Here is a 23,583-nt window from a genome sequence, read left to right as displayed (position 1 = left end):
ATATGTATTATATAAATGCAAAAACCATATCATTATGGAATTCATAATACAAAATAACATTCAAAGTAAACAGATGATGTGTCATGTGTCATCCTGAACCTGTGAGCAAATTTGGCCTACCAGGCAAAATGATTGCAAATTACAACTTGTATCTTATCTCTTGTCCAATAAAATAGACAAGAAAGGAGTACAGTAATCTTAGTCTCACTATTAGTATAAAATGAACTAATCTGATCAATGGAGGCTCCAATTCCCCAGTAGTCTAGAAAGCTGATTATTTTCCTACTCTCTACATATTGCATGATTAAGTATTTTCTGAATGCCTACATTAATTAGCTCAACTAAGAGTCATTTAACAAAAAGGTTTTGAAAATTCTAAAGTTAGTTTTCCTAAAACTTACAAAAAAATGTATCTTTTCCACTTTTCTTTTTACGGAAGGGGTCCAAGTAAGACCAACGCATAATTAACACAACTACGTACCAATAATAATCTAGAAATTTTATAACGAAAGAGACATTGTCCTGTTTAAGCTGAGTATCGCAGCAATTACAGTCTCTTGGAATATGTCACTATGTATGATCAAAATTTAGAAGCTACAACATGATTACCTATTTCTCAGTATAACATTGATGATAAAAGAATTTCATGAATAACAAAAAGTAGATCCATATCATAAAGAATGTTGATTTTTAACTGTTTACTTTGAGATGAAGTTTATTTCATTACCTATATATACTATAAAAGTATGAAAGAAGGAAAGAACTGAACGGGTCAAAAGTGCATTTGAACCAAAGCCTTATAAAAAAAAAATATCAAATAGCTGAAACGCATTGCTTTAGAGAGCTTACTGCACGTAGCAGAGTCCTCCAGTCTCTTTCTCAAACAATCTTAATGGCCTACAACAAAATCACCAAATCCATTAACTTTTAACACGCAAAACCAAGCCTTATCTGCACTATTCATACAAATTATTTGACAGAGTGGAGAGGAAAAAAAAAAAATAAAATAACCACTTCGTCAAGCAATTTTTGCTTGGCTTCTACTTCTGAAGAATCTCTACAAGAATAAACACCATATAAACAAAATTTCATACACCCGCAAAATAAATAATGAATATATGAATACATATCAAAGCAATAAATTTATCAAAAAAAACCTTCCCACTATACGATCCACACAGCAATGGCATTTTGCGCATACACTCTGCTCCTTAGCACAACCTACATCCACATCAACCCAATGCCTAAATTCTAGATTAACCAAAACCCAGTAGAAAAAAAATAAAAAATAAAATAAAAAACTTTGCCCAAAATTCAATTCAGTCCAATAACTTACAATTTATTCATTTCAGTCTTATTAGTTTTACTTTTATTCAATGTGTTCATTTGGTTAGGTGTTTTGGGAGATTAAAAGAGTGTTTTTAAAACCCAAAACTCTGTTTTGCAATCACAACTCCTCATAGTTTTTTTACAAACGCACCCGTAATCATTTACTAGAAGTTAGAACTGAAATGAATAAATCAAAACTCAAAAGTTATAAACACTTGAATCTTGGGCAAAATCAGAGAGTGCAATTTGTAATTTAGCAAAACATATATTAAAAAAAAGTACATTGATTCAACAAATCAGAGCTACAAATGGGCTATTTAGTTTGTATATTCCAACACAAATTTGACAACTTGTAAACATGTTACTATTTCTTCTGTGAAAGAAACACAAACCACGAGAGAGATTATGGTAAGCCTGACGAACGGCGTGTTTTGTCAAAATTTGGCAGGGGATTTGTACAGGAACTATGAAGACAAGAAGAAAAAGAAAAAGGGAAAGGAAATACCATTTGGCAGGGGACTTGTACTTTCCGTAACGGCGCTTCCACCCGTAATCTCAGAATACGGCCTAAACTTTCCGCCAACTTACTGTCATAAATATGAAATAGTTTTCCTTAGTAAAATGTTTTCAACAGAAAGAGAAATCGAATGTTTGTTGTAGACGTTGGGTATCCAGGCGAATTTGTTTTGGTGCTTTGGGGGGCCCTGCCTGATGCTCATTTTTTTCTGAAAGAGTTTCTGTTTTGGTCTTCTGGGTTTTCGTTTTGGAGTACGTAAAACGACGTGACGTTTAGTCATTTACTATGGCTGCCAGGTGTTTTTTTTTTTTAAATCGACATATTTTCTTTGTAACCAAACAAAAAGAAAAATTGTAATTATTTTTCATCTTATGTACCAAATACGTATCATGAAAAATTAAAATATTTTCTATTCTCTCACTTTTAGTTTTATGTATCTTTTCAACATTTTTTATTTGTTCACTTTTTTATATTCTCAACTAAATAAAATCTATTTTTTTAATAATAATAGACCGATAATTACAATGAGATAAATTTTGAATTCTAACAAGTTAAAAATACTATAAAAAAATTACCAATTAATTTATAAGACTATGAGAAATAGTGTAGCAAATTATTGATATGTTGGCAACAACACCACTTTGTAACTACAAAATTATTTCTTAACCAAAATTCAAAAACCAAAAAAGGGCCTCTCCCTACAGTTTTGTTTTTTTTTTTGTTTTTTTCATTTTTATTCTCAGTAAAAATGAGATTACAGAATGTCATTTGGTGCAATAGGCAATAGTTATGTAATATAAGTTTTAATATTAAAACTTGAAAGTTCACTTCGAATCAAAAACTTTATTAAATTTTTATTTTTATTTATTTTTTATTTTTTTACCTTAAACCTTTACTTTTCACACTAAAATGGTAATTGCATAATGCCAACTATTGAACCATCCAAATCCCAAAATGCTTAGGGGCCCAAACCATTTCTACTTGGGCAAAAGACTCATTTGGATATAGAAGGGATGGGAATGGGACACAACGGAGTCCAAGAAGTCACATTATGGGCCAAAAAAATTATCTTGCCAAGGGACAAAACCTAAAATCCATACAAAACAAGAAGAGTCCAGCAAAGATCTAGCTTTTAAAGAAAAATGGATGCTTCTTGCCACCAACAAAATAGCATGTGCTTCATCCCTGTTTGCCAATCCTCTAACATGAGAGATGGTCCAATATTGGCAAATGGGCATTTGAAAATGAGATGCTCTAGGGTCTTTAGCTCTATCTTGTATTGTGGACAGATGTCATCATCTACTTAAAACCTGGTAGAAGAGAAGATATCTCATGTGCCGGGTGCGTACAAAACTTTTGTCCTAGTAGACAGGGTGGCTTTAGAAGAGACAGTTGCTAGAAATTGCTTAATATTACAAGATTAGACCATTACTCCTATTTCTAAGATTCAAGCATCCCAATTACTGTTCATTATTGCTTCAAATATTTACGATCAATAAAAAACAATGTAACCAAAGGAACTATAACAACTTCTTCAATTCCTACATACTACATAGTAATGACACGAGATGCGTGCATCAAATGTGCCCTTACATCAAGATAATACAAATAGTCTACATCTCTCTCATCTTTTTATCTTCTTACTACCACCAAAGCCTTTCTCAAAGCCAGGAAATGTTAAGCAGTCCTCACACGGAGAGTAACTCCATGTTCAGGTACAATAACCAACCTTAATGTAGGGGAGTGTTGGTATGCTGGTGATAGTGAGAAGCAAAACTTGGATAGAATGAGAGATAAAATCACCTTCAATTCTGTCATGGCAAAGTGTTGGCCAGCATAGAAACAAGACCCTACTCCAAATGACATATAAGCCTGTGGAGTCTTGCAAGCCCCAACAATTCCATGAGCAAATCTTTTCGGATTGAATTTGTGTGCATCAGGTCCCCACAAATCATAGTGCTGTTGCAATATTGGGATTGGAATCCGCATGTTTATGCATTTTGAGATCATAATGTCTTTGAATGTTATGTCTTCCAAGGCCGCTCTGACCACAAAAGCCACAGGTGGGAAAAGATGCAATGTCTTTTGGATCACCATTGTCAACTGCCATCAAATACAAGGTTAGCGAACCTATGTTAATGTATGGGTGTGTCAACTCTCATGAATGAAATTTCATCAGTGTCAAGTACATGGTTTAAAATTTATGAAGCATTGTCGTTAACATCTCCTTGTAATATTTGGTAATTGATGTGTTAAGTTCATTATGTGTGAAATTAAATGAAAAAATATTTTGAACCTCAATGGCATTATTATAGGAAGAATATTCAATCATGTTACTAACTGGCCACTAGAAGTCACTTTTCAATTGATACCTCAATGGGGCATGAGATTCATTCTTGAAGGTTTTTTTTAGGCACCACCTTAAAATCTAAGGAAATCTTGCATTTATATCAACAGAAGCATCATATATAATACTTCTACATGCATTTTTTTTTTCTCTTGTTTGCTAGGATATACTAAATTGTCATGCATCTATATGTAGTGGGAGTTTTTTTCATAGATGATAATTTGATAAAATCCAATAGAGACATAGCAGTATAAAATTCTACAACAACCACCACCAAGCCTAAATCCCAGCCAAGCCATAGTCTGAAGGGATTTGTTAAATGGGAAGTTATAAATAATGGTATGCCTAATTAATATAAAGCTTAATACGTTGAAGCACAGAAATAAGTTCTAAACTTACTCTTTGTTAATATTCCTGAAATCCACATATTAGGTGATGAAATAATTATCATTTGTGAGTCAAGGATTTTATTCTTGATGTTTGTATTCCCATAATTTTAAGTAGAGTAGGCTTTTTTTTTTTTTTTAAATGTAAATAGACTAGACTTACTGTAACCCCATTGATATTTTGAATTGATAAAAGATACCAGACTTGGTTCTGTCGTTTTTCCAATCCCGTGGAGGGTTTTCTACATAAATTTTTGGTGTTGTATTCTTGTGATTTATGTTGGTCATTGTGCTTGACTAATTTCTTTAAAAGTGTCCATTTAATATGCACACACCAAAAAAAAAAAAAAAAAAGTTCTAGTGTTTTGTTTAAGACTTTATGTAATGCAAGAAAGGTAGCCAGATAGTTCAGTTTATCCTTGATTTTAGTAGTATTTGAAAATGAGTGTGGTAATACCCCCGTCCCCCCACACACAAAAAAACACTTTCATAAAATGGGAAGTATTGTGAAAGTACAGCCTCCAACCATATTGGTGGCTCCTCTCACCATATCTAGGTATTTGATTTGATTTTAATTGAGTTAGGTGGACTTGGCTTGGTTGTTTTTTTCCAGATTTATTCCTTTTGTGTTGATAACAATGATAAACTTGTAATATTCATGTTTATTTCTTGGTTTTACTAAGTCTAGAGCTTATCAGTAACACTGTCATGAGAAAGTATAAACTTCTTGCTTAAGGAGAGCTTTCAATAACATCGAGATCAATTTCTTAATTCAAGTTGTGGCCTAGTGCTGTTTTCAGTATATGATTGTGATTTTACTCATAGGTGAATATGAATGAAGGAAATGTTTTCTCTTGCTCAAACACCTACCGTGCTATCAAATGCACAAGTAGAGAGACACGCCATTATCATATATGAAAACTGAAAACCTATGACAAGATCATACATCTGCTGTATAATGTCAATGAAAAACCATCCAATTACTAGGTACTTGTTGCATATTTCGGTACCAAATTTTAATCTTCGGGTCAATTCCGGGAGCTGCATAGTGTTTTAGAATTAAACGATGATTACGTTCTCATCCTGATTCCAAGAGATAAAATGAATGAACTTCTATTTCTGCAATTTATGCATCCCAATTCCTTTTCATCCTTGCTTCAAGTTCTCTAATTGCTACATAGTAATGACATACGAAGTGTGCATCCAAGGTAGCGTTTACATTGCTTTTAATACATACAGATGGTTCTCTAATATTTTCTTTTTACCTCCAAAGCCTTTCTCAAAGCTGAGAAATGTCAAGTTGTCCTCAAACACAGAGTAACTTCTGCAATTCATGCATCCCAACTCCTCTTCATCATTGCTTTAGTTCTCTGATTGCTCCATAGTAAAGACGTGTGAATTGTGCATCCAAGTTGGCCTTTACAATGTTTTTAAGATGGTTCACTAACTTTACTAATCCTCCCCATTCTAATTTCTACCAAAGCCTTTCTTAAAGCTGGAAAATGTCAAGCTGTCCTCAGAACAGTAACGCCATGTTCAGAATCAGGTACAACAACTAACCAAAATCAGGGACTGGCGGTATGCTAGCAAGAATGAGAGGCAAAACTTGGATAGAATGGAGATAAAACACCTTTGGTTCTGTCATAGCAAAGTATTGACCAATACACATGCCAGACCCTTCTCCAAATGGCATATAAGCCTGTTGAGTCTTGCAAGCTCCAACAATCCCATGAACAAATCTTTCTAAATTGAACTTGTGAGCATCAGGACCACACAGATCATATTAGTGTTGTAATATAGGGATAGAAATCTGCATGTTTATATCTTTTGAGATCCTAGTGACTTTGAATGTTAGATCTTCCAAAGCCTCTCTTGTCACAAAACTATAGGTGCAAAGAGGCAATATCTCTAGGATGACTATTGTCAATTGCCATCAAATATGTCTACCATGTATGCAATGTCGTCAATGTTGAGTACATCGTATCAAAATTTGTGTATCATTGATTTTAGCTTGTCCCTGTAAAATCTGTTGGCTTTACAAAGGCAACATAGGATACTATAAAAGCTATAAGGAAAACACATTCAAAGAAGATGAGAGAATGAAGACTAAATTAGATACAAAATGCAGACAACTTTCATTTGAAGACAAATGAAGATCAAGGTTGCTCCCTGCTACCTTTTACACGAGAATAAAGAACTATCACTTCCAACTCATACCTTCACACTACCTCGCTACTCCCTTTATGTTATTACCTAACGAGTGACACACAATTTGTCCCTATTCTTGTAACAGTTTCAGTTTACGATGTAGAGAATTCTAGAACAGAGAAGATCTAAAGACAAACTGTTATGGAAGACCAAAGGCAGAGGCACCTTTTGGTTTACCAATATCAACTATTTCATGTAATTATGTGTTAAGTTCTCTATTTGTGAAATCAAATGAAGATAAGATTGAATCCTGATATGAAGTATTTCACAAAGAATATTCAATCATGTTACTAGAAGTCACTTTTCCTAGAAGATGTTAGATGATACCCTCAATGGGCATAAGAATTTTCTGGCAGAGACTTAAATTCATAAGGAAATCCCTCTATGGGACATTTGCTTCCAATCCCATAGATGTAGCAGCCTGTCCGCCCTTTTTTAAAATGCTTATCTCAAAGAGTTTACAAAGCAAAGATCAATTCACAATAATCTTTCAACTTTGATGCATATTCCAAACAAAAGCATCACACCAGATATGTTTACCAAAATAGAAGCAAAAAATCCAGAAAAGCAAATCAGATTTTAAATAGTCCCAGTTCCCAAATTCATCAGGACCACAATCTCTTCTAATTCTACAAGTCTCTTAAAAATAAAGTTAACAGATTAAGTGCATTCATCGGTGTTCAGATAAATATAAATAAATAAATTTAAAAACAAGACCCTTGGAATAGATCCCTTCAACACCAGACAAGACCTTATGAAACAAACCCTTCAACTTTTCTCGTAAGCATCTTCAACATTCCTTTTGTCTGCAGCAACCATCATCAATTCCTCAATATTTCCCCAGCAATATTTCATCAGTCTGAGGACATAAAAAAAAATATACACATGTTATGAACCTCTTGAACATAGAATAATAAAAGAACTCGCAATTTCAGTTCCATTAAACAATGGGAAATTCAAATGATTATATATTAATTATTCTTGAACAGGACTTGTTCTATAGGCTCATGCCTCACCACGATTAAATATTGATACAAAGAATATTTTTAATTATTGTATCAGTTTAATGCAGTTCCATTGAACTATTTTTCAACCGTCACAAAATATAACACATTGTTATCAAGCAACCCAACCACTAAAAGGTGCTCTATACGACAAGAGTTAGTACAACATAAATAGTCAACGATTACTTTTGATCAAGCTCATAAACAGTGGCCAGACCAAAGTCTCCAATCTTAAGAGCTTCGTTATAACATAAATAGTCAACGATTACTTTTGATCAAGCTCATAAACAGTGGCCAGACCAAAGTCTCCAATCTTAAGAGCTTCGTTATAATCAATTAAAGATAAAACACAAGATATCTTGGTGCAAGACACTAGGACTATGGCAGTGCTCACGGTATACCTTCACATGATGCAACATGATCCTGTCAAAGGTTACATTAAGCTGACTTATCCCCCAAAAAAATAATTTCATTAAGTCATGCATAATGATGGTAAAATATGCTCTCCTGCTTACTGGTATATACATCTGCATATTGATTAATGTGATAGGCAAAACTAGATTCCTAACCCATTTCAACACCAATAATCTAATTCACTGATGCCCTAATCCAACAGATAATGATTTCATATATCCCAAAAACATTATTCTTATCAAACACCGAGGTTGTGACATTGTTGCTGTAGACACTATAAATTATCTAAAATCAATAACAGAATGTAACAAGTGAATCAACCTATGGTTTCAAAGCTGAAAATTTCTCTACACAAAGTGTCTATGACACCCAATTCATTACACCCAAAATTCAGCTCAGTATTATATGAAAAATCATGTATACATCAATACAAAGAGGTGGATGTCAAATAATTTATCAACCAAATAACTATAAAAACATACTATATAACATTAAAAGAATATCATCCACGTATCAATATCAAAATATAATACTTGGTTTAGAATTATTATCCCCGCACAAGGCTGAAACCCAAATTCAGGCAGTGACACTTACTATGTGAGAAGAATTAAACAGGAACTTTATGCCTTTATACTTAGAATTCATAGGATTGGTGGAATCCGAGCCCCATTCTTAGTGGAAATCACTTGAAAATACAACACAAGAATGAGAACTACCCTCTTCGGAATCCATTAAATAAATAAAAAACAAAACAAAACAAAAAACGCCACTATCCGCAACACCATGCAATCCTTTTCTACCCATGAATCCAAACAAAGTTATTTTGCTCATGTCTTTCTTTCTATCCAAACAAACACTGTGCAACCCATGAATCCTTTTCTACCTATAATTACCATCTGGCTTTGCTGAATAAAATCATTTACTTAGCCAAAAAAAAAAATCTTCTTTCCTGATAATTATAATTTCTTGAGTTTTCTTCCTCCAGAAAAGTCTAAGGTTGGTTATCAATATTTTTATAAAATCAAAACTCAGCCTAGCAGTGTAGTTTTCTTTCTTTTTTTCTTCTTTTGAGAAAAAAGATTGTAATTATCATTGGCAAAACTTTGCTAAATCAGCACCACCTACTTAAGGTTCTATTACATCGATAAAAAATTTTAGTACCAAACACTTTGCCACAACTCTCCTATGTGACTAGTTGAGAGTGGTGGAAAAAAAAAATAATGGGCCTATATAAAAATGATAGGTAGCTAATTATAGTTTGCCACATAACATAGTTGGGCAAAGCGTGTGAAGTAGGTTGTGGCCCTAGAATTATTATTACATTATATATTCATTTGCCAAACCAAACAATTGACACCTTCAAACTCAGCCTAATGGTGGAGTTTTTTTTCACTGGTATAAAACTAGTCATATGGCTAAATATTTTACCCAAGAGTATGTCAACCATAATAAAGAGACATTTCCACTGTTGAACAAGTAATTTCCCCACTATAGTTAGCCTAGAGTTACTTTGCCAATGAATATCTTGTGTTACAGTTTTATGTGTATTAATCAATTCAGTTGTGCTCTCGTTTTAAAATAACTACTAGTGACTTCTTTGGTTCACTGCTGGAAGCTACCTAGCTTTTAAAAATTACAGAAGTTATTACAAAGATAACAGAAAATTAGAATTTAATCTCAAAAAGATAATAGAGAACTGTACTTTTCTTATAATCTTATTAATTATTTTGTCTCAATCGACATCAGAGATCATTTTAAGGTATATGCCACTTCAAAATTGGAACATTTGGTTCATTGTAAGATAAATAGAGGAAAATCTTACATGAAATAAGGACTATTATTAACATTCCAAATAATGAAGAAAACGAAGATAGTAGTGCTGACACACATACATGGGATTTTTCATGGTAAAATTAGGGCTGTTAATATTCCAAATAAAATTAGGACTATTGATAAAATTATGTCTTCATCTAACCACATAAAACAACTCCCACAAAATGGCATTCCAAGGAACTCATGTTCTCAAACCAAATTCCTGCATTAGTTCAAGTATTGTTTCCCATCTGCTTTATCAAAGCAGTTACAATTATGGGTATTTTTCGTATAGACTTAAAACTGAAAATTTGGAGAGAGAATGGCTTAAGAATAAAAAAAAGAGGTGTCCCCAAAGATGAAAAGCAGCAGACCGATAGATGTTAGTACTCTAGAACTCTCTTACCCTTGTCTTTATGAATGGTTGGATCAACAGGTTCAGATTGAGGGTCTTCACTGGAGCTACTAGATTTTTTGGGACTTACCTCATGTTCATTAGAGAACAAGGCCATGCATTGTCTTATTGTTTCCTGAAACTCTACCTCATCATGTTTGTAAAGAAGATGGAAGCCACACTTTTGCACCAAGCCAGGGCAATCTGTCGCAACTGAAGCCTCAATCCGGCTGCATTGATTCACCAAGTCTTTAAATGAACAACGTGGAATATAGGACAGCCAGATAAATCCACCTTGCTGTAACAACTTGAGATCTTTTTCAGTTATGTGATAGACATGGAGAGGTTCCACACATTCAATATTGGTTTCCAAATGACAAATAAGATTGTAAGAAGTTTCTGAATTCTGAATGTCAAGGATGGCAGTTGGGTTTGCTTCAACTGCAACAGAAGCACATAGAACAAGTCCCATCCAAGTACTGTCATTGTACACATTTGGAGGTAAGGGGATTGTCACCAGGGGCTCATCACTCCAGTGGCTAAACCACTCTGGAATTTCACATAGAGGAAAACAAGAATTATAGACACAGCATTGATCAAAGTCCTGCAAATTAGCAGAAAATATAGTGTCTAATGAGTGAGAATAGGAGAAAGAAAAGGAGAAATACAAATAGTTTATGAATTACCGGTAGGTCACTTTTGCCAAGTTGAGTCTTAGTTTCATTAGTTTCCAATTGATAAATAAGTCTTGGAACCAACTCGTGCTCATTAGAGAACAAGACCATGCATTGTCTTATTGTTTCCTTAAATTTTTCCTCATCATAATTGTAAAGAAGATGAAATCCACACTTCTGCACCAACCCAGGAAAATCAATTGCAACTGTAGCCTCAATCCGGCTGCATTGATTCACCGAGTCTTGAAATGTACCACGTGGAATATAGGACAGCCAAATAAATCCACCTTGCTGTAACAACTTGAGATCTTCTACAGTTATGTGATGGACATGGAGAGGTTCCACGCATTCAATATTGGTTTCCAAATGACAAATGAGGTTGTAAGAAGTTTCTGAATTCTGAATGTCAAGGATGGCAGTTGGGTTTGCTTCAACTGCAACAGAAGCACATAGAACAAGTCCCATCCAAGTATTGTCATTGAACACATTCGGAGGTAAAGGGATTGTCACTGTAGGCTCATCACGCCGGTGGCTAAACCACTCCGGAATTTCACATAAAGGAAAACAAGAATTATAGACACGGCATTGATCAAAGTCCTGTAAATGAACATAAACAATTGTGTCTAATGAGTGAAAGTGAGAGAAAAAGGGTGATGGAATAGTATGTTTGTAGCAAAGCAAATACAATTAGTTTATGAATTACCAGCAAGTCACTTTTGCCGAGTTTAGTCTTAGTTTCATTGGTCTTTGAGTGATCAATAAATATTGGAACTAATTGAACTTCATAGTTGCTAGTGGAAAAGTTTTTTTTTTTATCAACACCACCTTGTTCATTTCTTTTCTTTTCATAATCCTCTGTATATCTACGAACAATCTCCTGCTGCTCTAAAATCAAGTCGTTGCAGTGTCTTAGTTCTTGCTCGAATTGTACCTGATCATGCTGGTACAAAAGATGTAATGCACATTTCTGAACTATCACGCCTGGCCAATCACTTACAAATGAAGCCTCAATGTGGTTGCAGTATTGCAACAAATTTTTAAATAACTCAACTGGTACGTAGGATATCCAAGTGAATTCACCTAGATTAAGTAACCACATGATTTCGTCTATAGTAGTGCTGCAAGAAATTGTCTCATCACCCACATTAGCCATAATCGTTCGGCATTGACAATATAGAAAGTGAGGAATTCCGGAAACCAGATAATTCAAGATGCTATGTGGATCCCCGTGGAGTGAAAAAGAAGCATATAGAATGAGTCCCATCCAATTATTATCATGGTACAAATTTGACGGTAGGTCAATTGTCACTGAATGTCCACGATTCTTATGACTGAACCACTCGTGAATTTTACTTGGAGGGAAACAAAAATTATACAAAGTGCATGGATTAAAGTCCTGCAAAATAGAAATACAGCTTGAAATTAGAGACACAGCATGTTTTGTACAAACTAGTTCATATTGTAATGTATGGTTATGTTAATTTGGAGTCTGGTTACGTATGTTGTTTTTGCAAAGGCTAGAAAACTCTAGAACAACTGTTTGAAAGAGGCAAAAATATAGAGAGGTTTAGAGAATTAGAGATGTTACAACGGTCCATTCCATTTTTACTTTTTATATTGCCACGATCAAATAAAGTATAAGAAAACTCTATTTCTACATTGTACTTAGGGCTGTCCAAGGGATCCGACAAACCGACCCACCCAAGTGACCTGACCAGAACCAATCCAAATCTAGTGGCTGTGGTGGGTGGCGGCTTCAGAATCTTATTGCTCCAGGTCAAGTCTGGGTTTCTCTCCTCCAACACCCAAACAAACCAATCCGACTGAAAACTCAACCAAACTTCAATGTAGTCTCAACTATTTCCAGCGAGATCTCACCAAATCCAGTAAGATCTTGCCAGATCTGCTGAGTTTTCCACCGAATCTGGCGAGTTTCGATTTGTTTAGAGATCTCGCCAGATCCGGTGAGATTTCCACCAAATCTCCTCTGTTTTCCTTTGAAATCACGATTGTCACCACCTTTCTCGGTTTCAACCAAAACCAATCCGACTTGATCCACCCTGTTGAAGTTATCAGTTGGCAAAAGGTCCTCCATTCTGCCACCCACCGGAATCGAGTTGAGTTTGGGTAGAGCCCAAACCCAATCCATGGACAGCCCTAATTGTACTGTGCATATTCATGTGAAGTGTACATTGTAAGTAAAATAATTGTACACTTTTCTCCCAAGTATATATGGATATATTGAATGTGTACAATTTACAATATATCAATCACATAAACCTATCATTGTCCTAAAATTTAATAGATATCTTTAAGTAATCCCTCTCCTTTTTATTTTAAATGGAAATAGCCCAGCCTCGATGGAATAAAATAAGGTTTGTGTAAATGAAAGAAAACTTTTAACTATATTTGCACAAGGGTATATATACTATATAGTGTAGAAATTTTTACCAACGCGCCAGTTTTGTAAAATTGTTCCCAAGAGTGTGAGTTCTCATAAGAATACTGGCTAGAAGTTCCACTTGTCTCCCCCTGAGAAATGGGCAAGCATGGACGGTCAAGGTCCTCATACAAGCCGTCACCGCCATTGAATTCATCACTAGGATAAAACGGCAATCTTTTATATACTGCCTTCTTACAGGAGCCACGGATGACAGATAAATAGTCAACATACGAGATTACGCATTGTACCATGGTACGTGTAAACTCTTGCAAATTTTGCTTGTATAAAAGATCCACTGCACACTTCAGCGGCGACACATCTGGACTACCGCTTAGAAATGAGAATTCAACCCAAGTGCATTGCCTCCATTCAGGTAAAAGGATCCCACGTGGTAGGAATGAAACCCAAATAAATGCACGTTGATGTAATGAAATTAATACGTCATCTTCATGGATTCCATAGAAGAATAATGGACTCATACAACCCAAGTTGGTCTTCGAATGACAACTGAAGATATGAGTAAATTCGGAATTCAGGTTATTACAAACCGCGGTAGGATGCTTGTGAAATGAGAAAACAGCACAAAATGCAAATCCCATCCAATCAGGATTGTCATACGAATTAGGAGGTAGCTCAATTCTCACTGAGGGTCTATTTGTACTCTGATGGCTGAACCACTCTGGGATTTCACTTTGAGGAAAACAGTGATTGAAAATGCCACGGTTGTTATATTGGTCCTGCAAACATATCGGAAATGTTAATCAAGCTTGACTAAGTTTTGTGCAATGATAATTTATTTATTCTCTACATTTTTACACAAAACTAAAAAAAAAAAAAAAAAAAAAAAAAAAAAAAAGCTTAAATCGTAACTTAAGATCACAAAAATCTTGACTTGAAGTCACAATTTTAGTTATTTTTTCAATTATGTGTAAAAATTTGTGCATTAAGGCATGTGTGTGTGATAATATTTTTTTGTGAGCGTAAAGCATGGTTTAGTACCAAAAAAAAAAAAAAATGTTTATTATTTCATATCTTAATTTATTTTTGTTAGGTCAAAATTATTATATATTGGCAACCAGTATTTAAAATGCTTGCAAAAAATAAAAAATACAGCTCTCGTGTTCTCTCTTACATGTGTCAAGCTAAGTTAACAAACATAAATAAAATAAAATAACAATTATTGAAATGGTATATTTTGATTATGTTAACAAAGTGATCATGTTGAACCTGTGTGAAAGATTGAAAGTAATATTGTCTTGCACCACACTTTCTTTAAAGGGAAAATTACACTTTTTATCTTAAATTATGCCTCATTTTACATTTATCTCATGAACTACAAGAATGCACGATCGGCCCCCTAAACTAAAATTCATGTAACACTTTATCCCCTCCCATTTATTTCCCAAGTAAGGGTCTATTTAGATACTGCTTATTGCTGAAAACTGAAAATACTGTAGCAAAATAATTTTTAAATGTGTGAATAATGCCGTGGAACCTAGTTTTAAAATTGATTTTGCTGAAATCCATACTTGCGGATCCTGTGAACAGTGCACGAGATCCACACAAAGACACGGACACGACTTACAAAATCATTTCAACTCTATCCAAACTTACACTACGTTGGATGGAAAACTAAGTCACGAGAAATTCACATGATTCGTGCTTATGTGGAACCCCTTAAAATGACCAAATTTCCCCCCTAATTCACTTAAAACAAATCATCTCCTTCATGTCGTCTTCCTCTAGGCCATTAGCAATCATTTGGAACCCTAGAAACCCAAATCAAAACACAAATTTCCTTTCATCAGAGACCAAATATAAAACCATGGAACCATACCCAATTCTCACTCCTTAAACCCCAAACAAAATACCCAAATCCTTGTAACCAATAGAAAACCAAATCCCTAAATCAACCAAGCCCCAAACCTGTTAGGCTCTAAGACTTTAGGAATTAATGTATTAGAACTTCAATGTGTATTATGTTGGCAAACCATGATCAAAACATAGAGTCTAGGTTTAGGCTTGCTCAAAGTGTGGTTTAATATAAAATTGGAATCGAGTAATTGCAGGAATTATTATTCAAAATCTACAAGGCTCGATCGATCAAAAATTAGACTCGATCGATCGAAAATCGTGTATTAGCAATTTTCTGCAAAATTTATAAACCAGCCCAAACCCGTATGATGTGTAGGGTTTTTTGTTTCACTTCAAGTATAAAAGGAAAAACTCTAGCTACATTTTAGAAGTCTTTGGAGAGTTTTGTATTGAATCTTTTGTGAGATCTGAGAGGTGTTTACCTTCATACACACATAGAGTTATCAAGATCAAGATTCACATAAAGAACTTGATGATATCTTCAATTGCTGCATAAAGAACTATAAAGAAGATCTGAAACCTTTGAGTGGAGTCTCAAAGTCACAAGTAGAAGAACTTGTGGTTATTGCAGATCAAAGATAGAAGTAGTCCGTGGACTCAGAGCTGTCGCATGGTCATGGTAGTAAGTTTTCTACTCGAGGTAGCAATAGGATGTTAGTGTTTAAGACTTATTGTACAAACTTCATTTCATTTATAGTGGATCTGTTTTTACTTTGAGAATAGTTAGGTTAAATCTTCCCCAGGTTTTTTACTGGTTAGGTTTTCCTAGGTCATCATATCTGTGTGTTTTTTATTTTTCCGCATTATATCCGTTTTACACATTGGTTTAACCTAGATGTAATTAATAAACTTGTTAATCAACTTGGCTTAATATTAGGTTAAACATATTATATTAAAGGATCCAAAAACTAACAAATTAATATTAGGTTAAACATATTGTATTAAAGGGTCCAAAAACTAACAAAACCTACAACAGACCAAACAAAAAGAGAAAATAGATAGATAAGAGAATTAAAAAAATAAATAACATAAAGCATAAAATAGAAAAGAGAAAAGAGAAATGGCTCGCAGTGACTAATAACCACTAAGGCTTGGGCAAGGGTTTCAGGTGGGAATCTGAGAGAGAGAGAGAGAGAGAGAGAGAGAGAGACCTGCAAATATGACTTAAACCAGGATTCAAGGCTGCTTGACATCTTACTTCCACATTGGCCATTCAAAAATGGTATGCCTAAATAAATCGGTGAGCGATCTGGGTTTCTTGAAGTGCCTACTGCATTAGGGTGAAATTCCGGTGTATACCTCTCTTGTATCTTCTCCTGTATAGCATTACTTGGTAGAAGCTTTGGCATATGCATGGCGTGAGGCCTCCTGCAAGTATCAAAAACCATTTCGAATTTCTTATCTATTACATTCAAGTGTGGTAACAAAATCTTGTGAAGTAAACTTTAACCTTTCCGGTGTGAAAGTGCAACAAAAATCTTCTCCATGGTTGCATTCCCGCAGCTTTCCAAGTTGATGTATAAGATTTAGGTAAATAGATTGATGATAGACCTCTGGAGTCCCTAACATATACTGGACAAGTGTTTGCACAAACTCTCCAACATTTTTCTCGTATACAAGACGGATTCCACACATTCCAATTTGCACACCTGGATTATCGCTTTCAAATAAAGCTCCAATGTGACTGCACCGATTCATTCCGAAAAGCAGGCGTGGTATGTAAAATACCAAAAGTCGTTGTGATGACTCTTCAAAAACGTCTCTAGAGAGGGGAAAGGCCGTGAAAGGTGTAAAAGAAACTTCATCACTAGCTGAAAGACTAGAAAAGCGAAGCAAAATTGTTGAATTTGTTGAATCCTGTTTGTAACCGAAAGGATCTCCTTGCTTCCCAATAGTGTACGAAGCATATACAGTGAACCCCAACCATCTTGAATTATCATGCAAATCTGGAGGCAACTCCATTTTTATGTAGGGCGCAAAATTTTGATTACTGAACCAGTCTGGTGGTCTTGCAATCTGAGGAAAGACATAATCATAACAGTGGCTTTGTGCTAAATCTACCTGAAAAAATACATAAACATACGACATATGAGTGAGACATGAAAACAGTACAAAAATAAGGAGTTCAGTGATGCATAGGAAGAGACCTGATACAATTTTGAAAGCAGTGACTTGAACTGTGTTTTCAGCCTGGGGTTTGACTCATTTTGGCCTTTAGACTGACTGGATTCAACCTCATCAACGTAATGGGAATTACCCATATGATATGTTATGAATCTTTCTTCCCGTAGACAGATTTCATCAGGGCTCCCCAAAGTTGCTTGGCTTAATTTTTCTACAAATTCTGCCATATCTGTCTCACATAGAACACGTGCACCACACATTTTAATCTCAATATCCTGACTGTTGGTTTTGATCAAAGGACTAATGCAACTCCGTTCATCTAAATATTCTCTGAACCTCTCGTGCGATATAAATAGCCAAAGCCCAAATGAACCACCATGGAATTTTTCCTTAGGGATATTATAGACTAAGCGGGAATCTTTAAGGCCACCATCCACGTCCAAACGACAAATAAATTCATGAAAGTGTTCTGAATCCTGACCAGGAGAAACGTCCTTCGGATTCTTGACTTCAAAAATGACACATAGAGCAATTCCTTTCCAACTTTTGTTTTCAAACAGATTGGGAGGTAGTTGGATTGGTACAGAATCTACAGATGACTTAGAACTTTGATGGTTGAACCAATCTGGAAGTTCAGTTTGAGGAACAACACTGTAAAAGCCTTCAATTTGATGAATTTGCTCCTGCAAAATATTTAAAGACAAAAAGTAAAAATTATGTTCAATGCATGTTTGTGTGCGCAAGAGAGAGAGAGAGAGAGAGACCTCCATGAATCTTTGCCATAATGGTTGGAAGTGTATATCCAGTAAAGAAATCTCAGCAATTTTCCCTTCTTCATCGTCAGCCAAGCCAAGGCAATTAATAAAAGTAAATCCTGTGTCACCCGAAGTCCAAACAACAACTTGATTTGAATAATTTTCGAGCGAAGAACATCCTCGTGCTGAAACATATTGCGTACTTAATGGAAGATACGGCAACGATTTAAGCTGGCTACAATGATCCAACAGAATAAGTTTGAGCTCAGAAAGTTCAGAAATGCTATCAGGCAAGTTTGTAAAATTATTTTTGCTCAAATTCAGAGACTTTAGTGAGGACAAGCAGCTAAGATCATCAGGGAGTTCTCCATCCGACAGATTACAGTCACTCAGATCTAGAGATACTAAAGAGCCTAATCCTGAGAACGAGCTAGGCAACAACAGATTGATGGGCTCTGGAACAGGATTTCTGGGTTCTGGTTCAGGACCGGTGTATGGCAAAGCTTCAATTGGCTGTTGACCCTTACATCCTGATAGAGTGAGAAATTTAAGAGATGTCAAACTGCAAATGATGCTCGGAAAACACAAAAGGTTTTTGCAGTCTTGAAGATTCAATAAAACCAGGCAAGTAAGATGCTTGATTGATGATGGTAGTTCTTCAATGGCTGTCCCATCCAAATAAAGTACCAACAAGCTTGTCATGTTGCTCCCAATCTCTGGAAACTTATTGAGTTTTGAACAGCCAGATAGAATTAAAATTTTAAGAGATTCCAAGTTGAGCTCATGTGGAAGGTTCTCAAGACATTTACAGTCTTTTAGATTTAATTGAATAAGTTGCTTAAGACCTCCAACAGATGGATGCAACTCATGCAATCTTGTACAACCTTGGAAATTCAGCCTCTCAATATTTGGGAATCCAGAGAAGTCTGGAGTTTGGGTTAAGTTTTGAGAGTCACTCAAATCAATGAGCTTTAACTTGTACAAGTTCTGTGATAAAATAATAAGCAAATACAGAAAATTAAGCAATCAAGAACTTAATCTTAAACAAATAGGTAAAAATTAAAATTAAAAAAAAAAAAAAAAAAAAAAAAGAACTGCAAAAGTGAAAATCTTACCCTAAATTCCCCTGGAAGTTTCTGAATACAACTGCGATGCATAATGAGTTCAACGAGTTTGCGCGGCTGAAAATTCTTTGGCAATGATTGCAAAGGATAATCATGCCATTCCAACAAAAGTAACTCATTAGAAAGAAAACTGAGACAAGGAAGGTGCACCTTACAAAATTTGAGCAATCTAAGTTTAGTCATCTTTGAAAATGATTCAGCATTCAATTTATTCGATTCTTCTTCTTCATCTGGAGGTTCTTTTAGCACAATGCCTTTTATATGTTTTGTTCCCTGGTAAGTGGTAACCAAGAACAATAAAATTAGTATACGGCAAGATATAGCACAAATTTGCATAAACTATAAAATTATGTCCATTCTCTAAATTTATGTCTATATAATAATCCACTTACAGTATTGCTCTTTAATACATCCAGGACATCTGGAAATCCCAACCTACTACGTTTTTCAGGCTTCTTTGATTCCTCACGAATAATTTCCCAACCCACTTCTTGTAATAAATTATGCGTCCACAATTTCCCCCCTACAATAGTAATCAGAGACCTGTCCATGAGAGTGGATTTATCAATTTGGAAGTGGTGAACTGATTCTAGTATATCAGCTACACGATTCTCATCCTCTCCAATGAAGAAACATGCTATGTCCAAAAATAGTTCTCTCTCCGAATCCTCCAATCCTTTAACAGCTATTCCAAGTTTCTTAGTAGTTTTTCCAAGGGGTATAGCTTTTAGCTTATTCCAAGCACTTTCCCATTCCTTTTTTGTTCTTTTACACAAATGGGAACCCCAAACTTCAAGAACCAAAGGAATGCCCTGAGCATAATAGACAAAATTGTTGCACAAATCCAGGAAATTATTTTCACAATGAGGTTTGTGGAAGGCTTTCAGACAAAAAAGTCGTAGAGCTTCATCATTATTTAGTCCTTTAGCCATACATACCCTTCCAATTCCACATATTGCCAACATATGTTTGTTTTCAGTTGTTACAATGACTCTACTTCCTGGGTGTAAACAATTCGAATCTGGCTTCCCTACTAAATTTTCTAACTCGCTTTCTTTGCTCACATCATCAACAACAATAAGAACCTTTTTATTACGCAGGTTATTGCTGATCACTTGGATTCCCGTGGACAAATTCCTTAGCCTAATATCTTTTCTACATATGTCAGAAAGGAGTCGTTCTTGTAAAGTCAATAAACCAGGTTTTTCAATAGAATCCTCTCCCAAAATTTTAAGAAAGCTGCTAGCATCAAATTGATCATGAATCTTGTCAAAAACAACTTGTGCAAGAGTTGACTTGCCCATTCCACTTATCCCACTTATCCCAATAAACAGAACATCATGAGTCAACTCCAGTTGTAGACATGAATTAATTTCCTCAACACGAGATGCTATTCCAACAAGATTGCCTTCAATATCTTTTGGACTTTTATACTTCAGTTTCGAATATATCCAGGGAACAATTGTGTTTCGGATAAACTCAGCCTCAGGGGTCCTATAAAGAAAGACATAACAAAAATCTGTGTCAACACAAACTCATTGGAGATGTAGGCGTTGATGTTTTGCTTGTTCAACTCAGACAAGAGAGCTCTAAAATTGAACTAAACTACAAACTCCAGCTCGATTTGCTTGGCAAAATCCTAGGGTATACAAGTGAATTATTAGCTCCCAATAGAGAAAAATGATTTTTAATATAAACTTGGAGCGGTAAGGACTCTAATATTCAACATGGATATTCTCCTTATTTTATTTTATTTTAAATAAAATAAAAATAAAAACTGCAATTTAATTGAAATTCTGATTTGGCTATTCGAAACCTAGATATCAAGTTATCAACCACTAGGATTTTTCACTTTTTTTTTTTTTTTTTTTTTTTTTTGAGAAAAACCACTAGCAATCTGATGACTACCTTATAACACCATGCCATGTAGTATACAATCTGATGACTACCTTCTTTAAAAATAAAAAATAAAAAGTGAAATTTTTTCATCTCAAAGCTTTATAAAGTTCTTTTTTTTTTCTTTTTTTTTCTAAACTATAAATTAAATCAATCACATAAAACACAACTAACGATTTGCGTGGAGTACTCTTTTTCCTTTGAAGAAAAAATTTACTGGACTAACTCTAAACAAATTCACTATAAAATAAGTTACAAATTCTTCTAGGAATTAATACGAACTCATGTGAAATTTTCACTCCACCCAAAACCATTCCCTATAGAAAAACCTTAATTTTTCTCATTTGTTGTGTTTTATGGTTAAAATATATATTCCTTCGTTCTAACGCACAACACATTGTATGTCTTTTTCTGTTCCCTATTTTGCCGGCTGCATATATTTAGTGACAACTTTATTTTTTATTTTTTTAATTCAATAATAAGGGACAACATGTTAGTACTACTCTTAAGCTTGAAACCTGAAACTTGAAACTTAATTTAGTTACAACCTTTTTTCTTAATCTTGCAATAATATATAAGAGTTGTTTTTAAAACTACTATAAGTTATGCTTTTATGGTGTTGAAAATGTCAACATTTTAACATCTACATATAAAATTATTAAGCTTTACAGTCAGAACGAGCAAAACAGATTCTCATCATGAGTAAATCAAAAGCGTTACCCGTCTTTTAAATGATGTCCTGCGAGATCGGCCACAGTTGTTAAAGCATATCTCCACTTCTGCACCTTATCTGGGTTCTTTACTTCATGATTAGCAAACGCCTCTCCAAAAGTGCCCCTCTGATGCCGCACATGACTAGGATCCACATGGTAGAAAATGGGCAAAATTATCAACCCTCCCTCCTCCATGCATTCAACAATCTTTGCAAGTTCTTCCAAGCACCACGAGGAAGATGCATACATTTTAGACAAAATGATGACCGCCACCCTTGATTTCTCGATTGCATCCGAGAGTTCCAGCGAAATGGGCATTCCCTTATCAAGTTCTTTATCATCCTTAAAGGTGATAATCCCTTGATCTGTCAAGGCATAATATAAATGATCGGTAAAAATAATACGGGTGTCTTCACCTCTGAAACTGAGGAAAACATCGTATTCTGGATGGGGTTTAGAACTAGAGGGAAAAGATGTAGGCACAGTTTGAATGCTGGTGGAAGCCATTGGCAAGTGTTTTCTACTAAGCTTGTTTGAGTTAAAATTCTAAGAGCATCTCCAATAGACAGTATATATCTATTTTTTGGAGAGAAAACCTCACTATTCACACCAAAACCTCTTATCTTTTGCCCTCATTCAAATTCCACTACCCTTCTCTTCTCTCTTCTCTTCTCTTCTCTTCTACACCAAATGGCCGATGGCCTTTTCTTTTATTTCTTCACCTTTTTCTTCTTCTTTTTCCTTCCACACCCTTCACATCAAGTCACACATCAAATTACAGTAAATGCAAGCTAACTTGTCTCGACTTTTGTAAAGATGACTTCAATCCTTCTCGTTGAAAAGCTTCTCCTGCAAGTTCAATTTGCTTTGCTGGCCTCTTGCCAAATTTTCAACTAGCTCATTATGTGTGATAGTACAAGTTGTCGCGTCTGCTCACTGCTTTCACACCAAGAGAATTAGCAAATGAGTAATTGTACCATCACACAAACACGGGACAGAATAACTTATGCATTGCATCTATTTGTTATTGTTGGCTTAAAAAATTTATACTTGGCCCCCATCCCATATTGAAAATCTTTTTTTTTTTTTTTTTTTTTTTGATGTGCACTGATTTTCTTTTAATCTTTTTTTTCTTTTCAAGAAAAAAAAAAAAAAAAATCAGTGCCTCAAAAACTCAAAAATTGTAGGCACCTTAAGAAAAACTAATAACTTATGCATTGCATCTATGTGTTATTGTTGGCTTATTTGGGACCCATGATTAAAGTTTTGGATTTTGAGATTTGGGAATTTAAGTTATATATGGAGTCTTTCCGATTCGCGTCAATGGGGAAAATGAACGCGAAACTTCCCTCATGTCAATTTTCCAACGCACAGACCATAATTCAGTTTCACATGATTACGGGAGTACCCCACCTTGTCTAATAATTTCAGTCTCTTTTCACAAGTCTTGCCCATCCACTTTTTTATTTTTGAAACTGAATCATTCGTTTCATTCAAGAGAAAGGCATAACAGCCAAAACAAAGCTCAGAACTGACAGAACAAGAGAACAAAGAAAAGTAATAAGACA

General features: G+C 34.9%; 1 protein-coding gene and 1 long non-coding RNA gene across 4 annotated transcripts; both read right to left on the bottom strand.

Annotated features, from left to right (window-relative positions):
* Window positions 1–1,015: 1,015 nt before the first annotated feature.
* LOC115988149 lies at window positions 1,016–1,875 on the bottom strand. The gene is made up of 3 exons (XR_004091330.1): window positions 1,835–1,875; window positions 1,158–1,221; window positions 1,016–1,057 (listed from the first exon to the last, which is right to left on the bottom strand). It is a non-coding gene; the product is annotated as an uncharacterized LOC115988149 (long non-coding RNA).
* Window positions 1,876–7,379: 5,504 nt separating this feature from the next.
* On the bottom strand, window positions 7,380–22,936 carry LOC115983903. Of its 3 annotated transcripts, XM_031106758.1 has the most exons (12): window positions 22,023–22,936; window positions 19,799–20,900; window positions 19,398–19,679; window positions 18,292–19,269; window positions 17,551–18,210; window positions 16,854–17,464; window positions 16,555–16,771; window positions 13,537–14,265; window positions 11,789–12,481; window positions 11,098–11,682; window positions 10,424–11,015; window positions 7,380–7,646 (listed from the first exon to the last, which is right to left on the bottom strand). In XM_031106758.1, the coding sequence occupies exons 1-12, from the start codon at window positions 22,520–22,522 to the stop codon at window positions 7,642–7,644; spliced, it is 6,954 nt and encodes a 2,317-aa protein (XP_030962618.1). In that variant the 5' UTR covers window positions 22,523–22,936; the 3' UTR covers window positions 7,380–7,641. The 3 variants fall into 3 exon arrangements, with proteins under 3 accessions (XP_030962618.1, XP_030962617.1, XP_030962619.1); XM_031106757.1 differs by lacking the exon at window positions 7,380–7,646 and having other exon boundaries at window positions 10,131–11,015; XM_031106759.1 differs by lacking the exon at window positions 7,380–7,646 and having other exon boundaries at window positions 10,824–10,960.
* Window positions 22,937–23,583: the final 647 nt, after the last annotated feature.

This window comes from Quercus lobata, chromosome 4 (genome assembly GCF_001633185.2).
Source record: "Quercus lobata isolate SW786 chromosome 4, ValleyOak3.0 Primary Assembly, whole genome shotgun sequence".
Lineage (NCBI taxonomy): Eukaryota > Viridiplantae > Streptophyta > Magnoliopsida > Fagales > Fagaceae > Quercus > Quercus lobata.
This window is presented reverse-complemented; position numbering and strand designations above follow the sequence as displayed.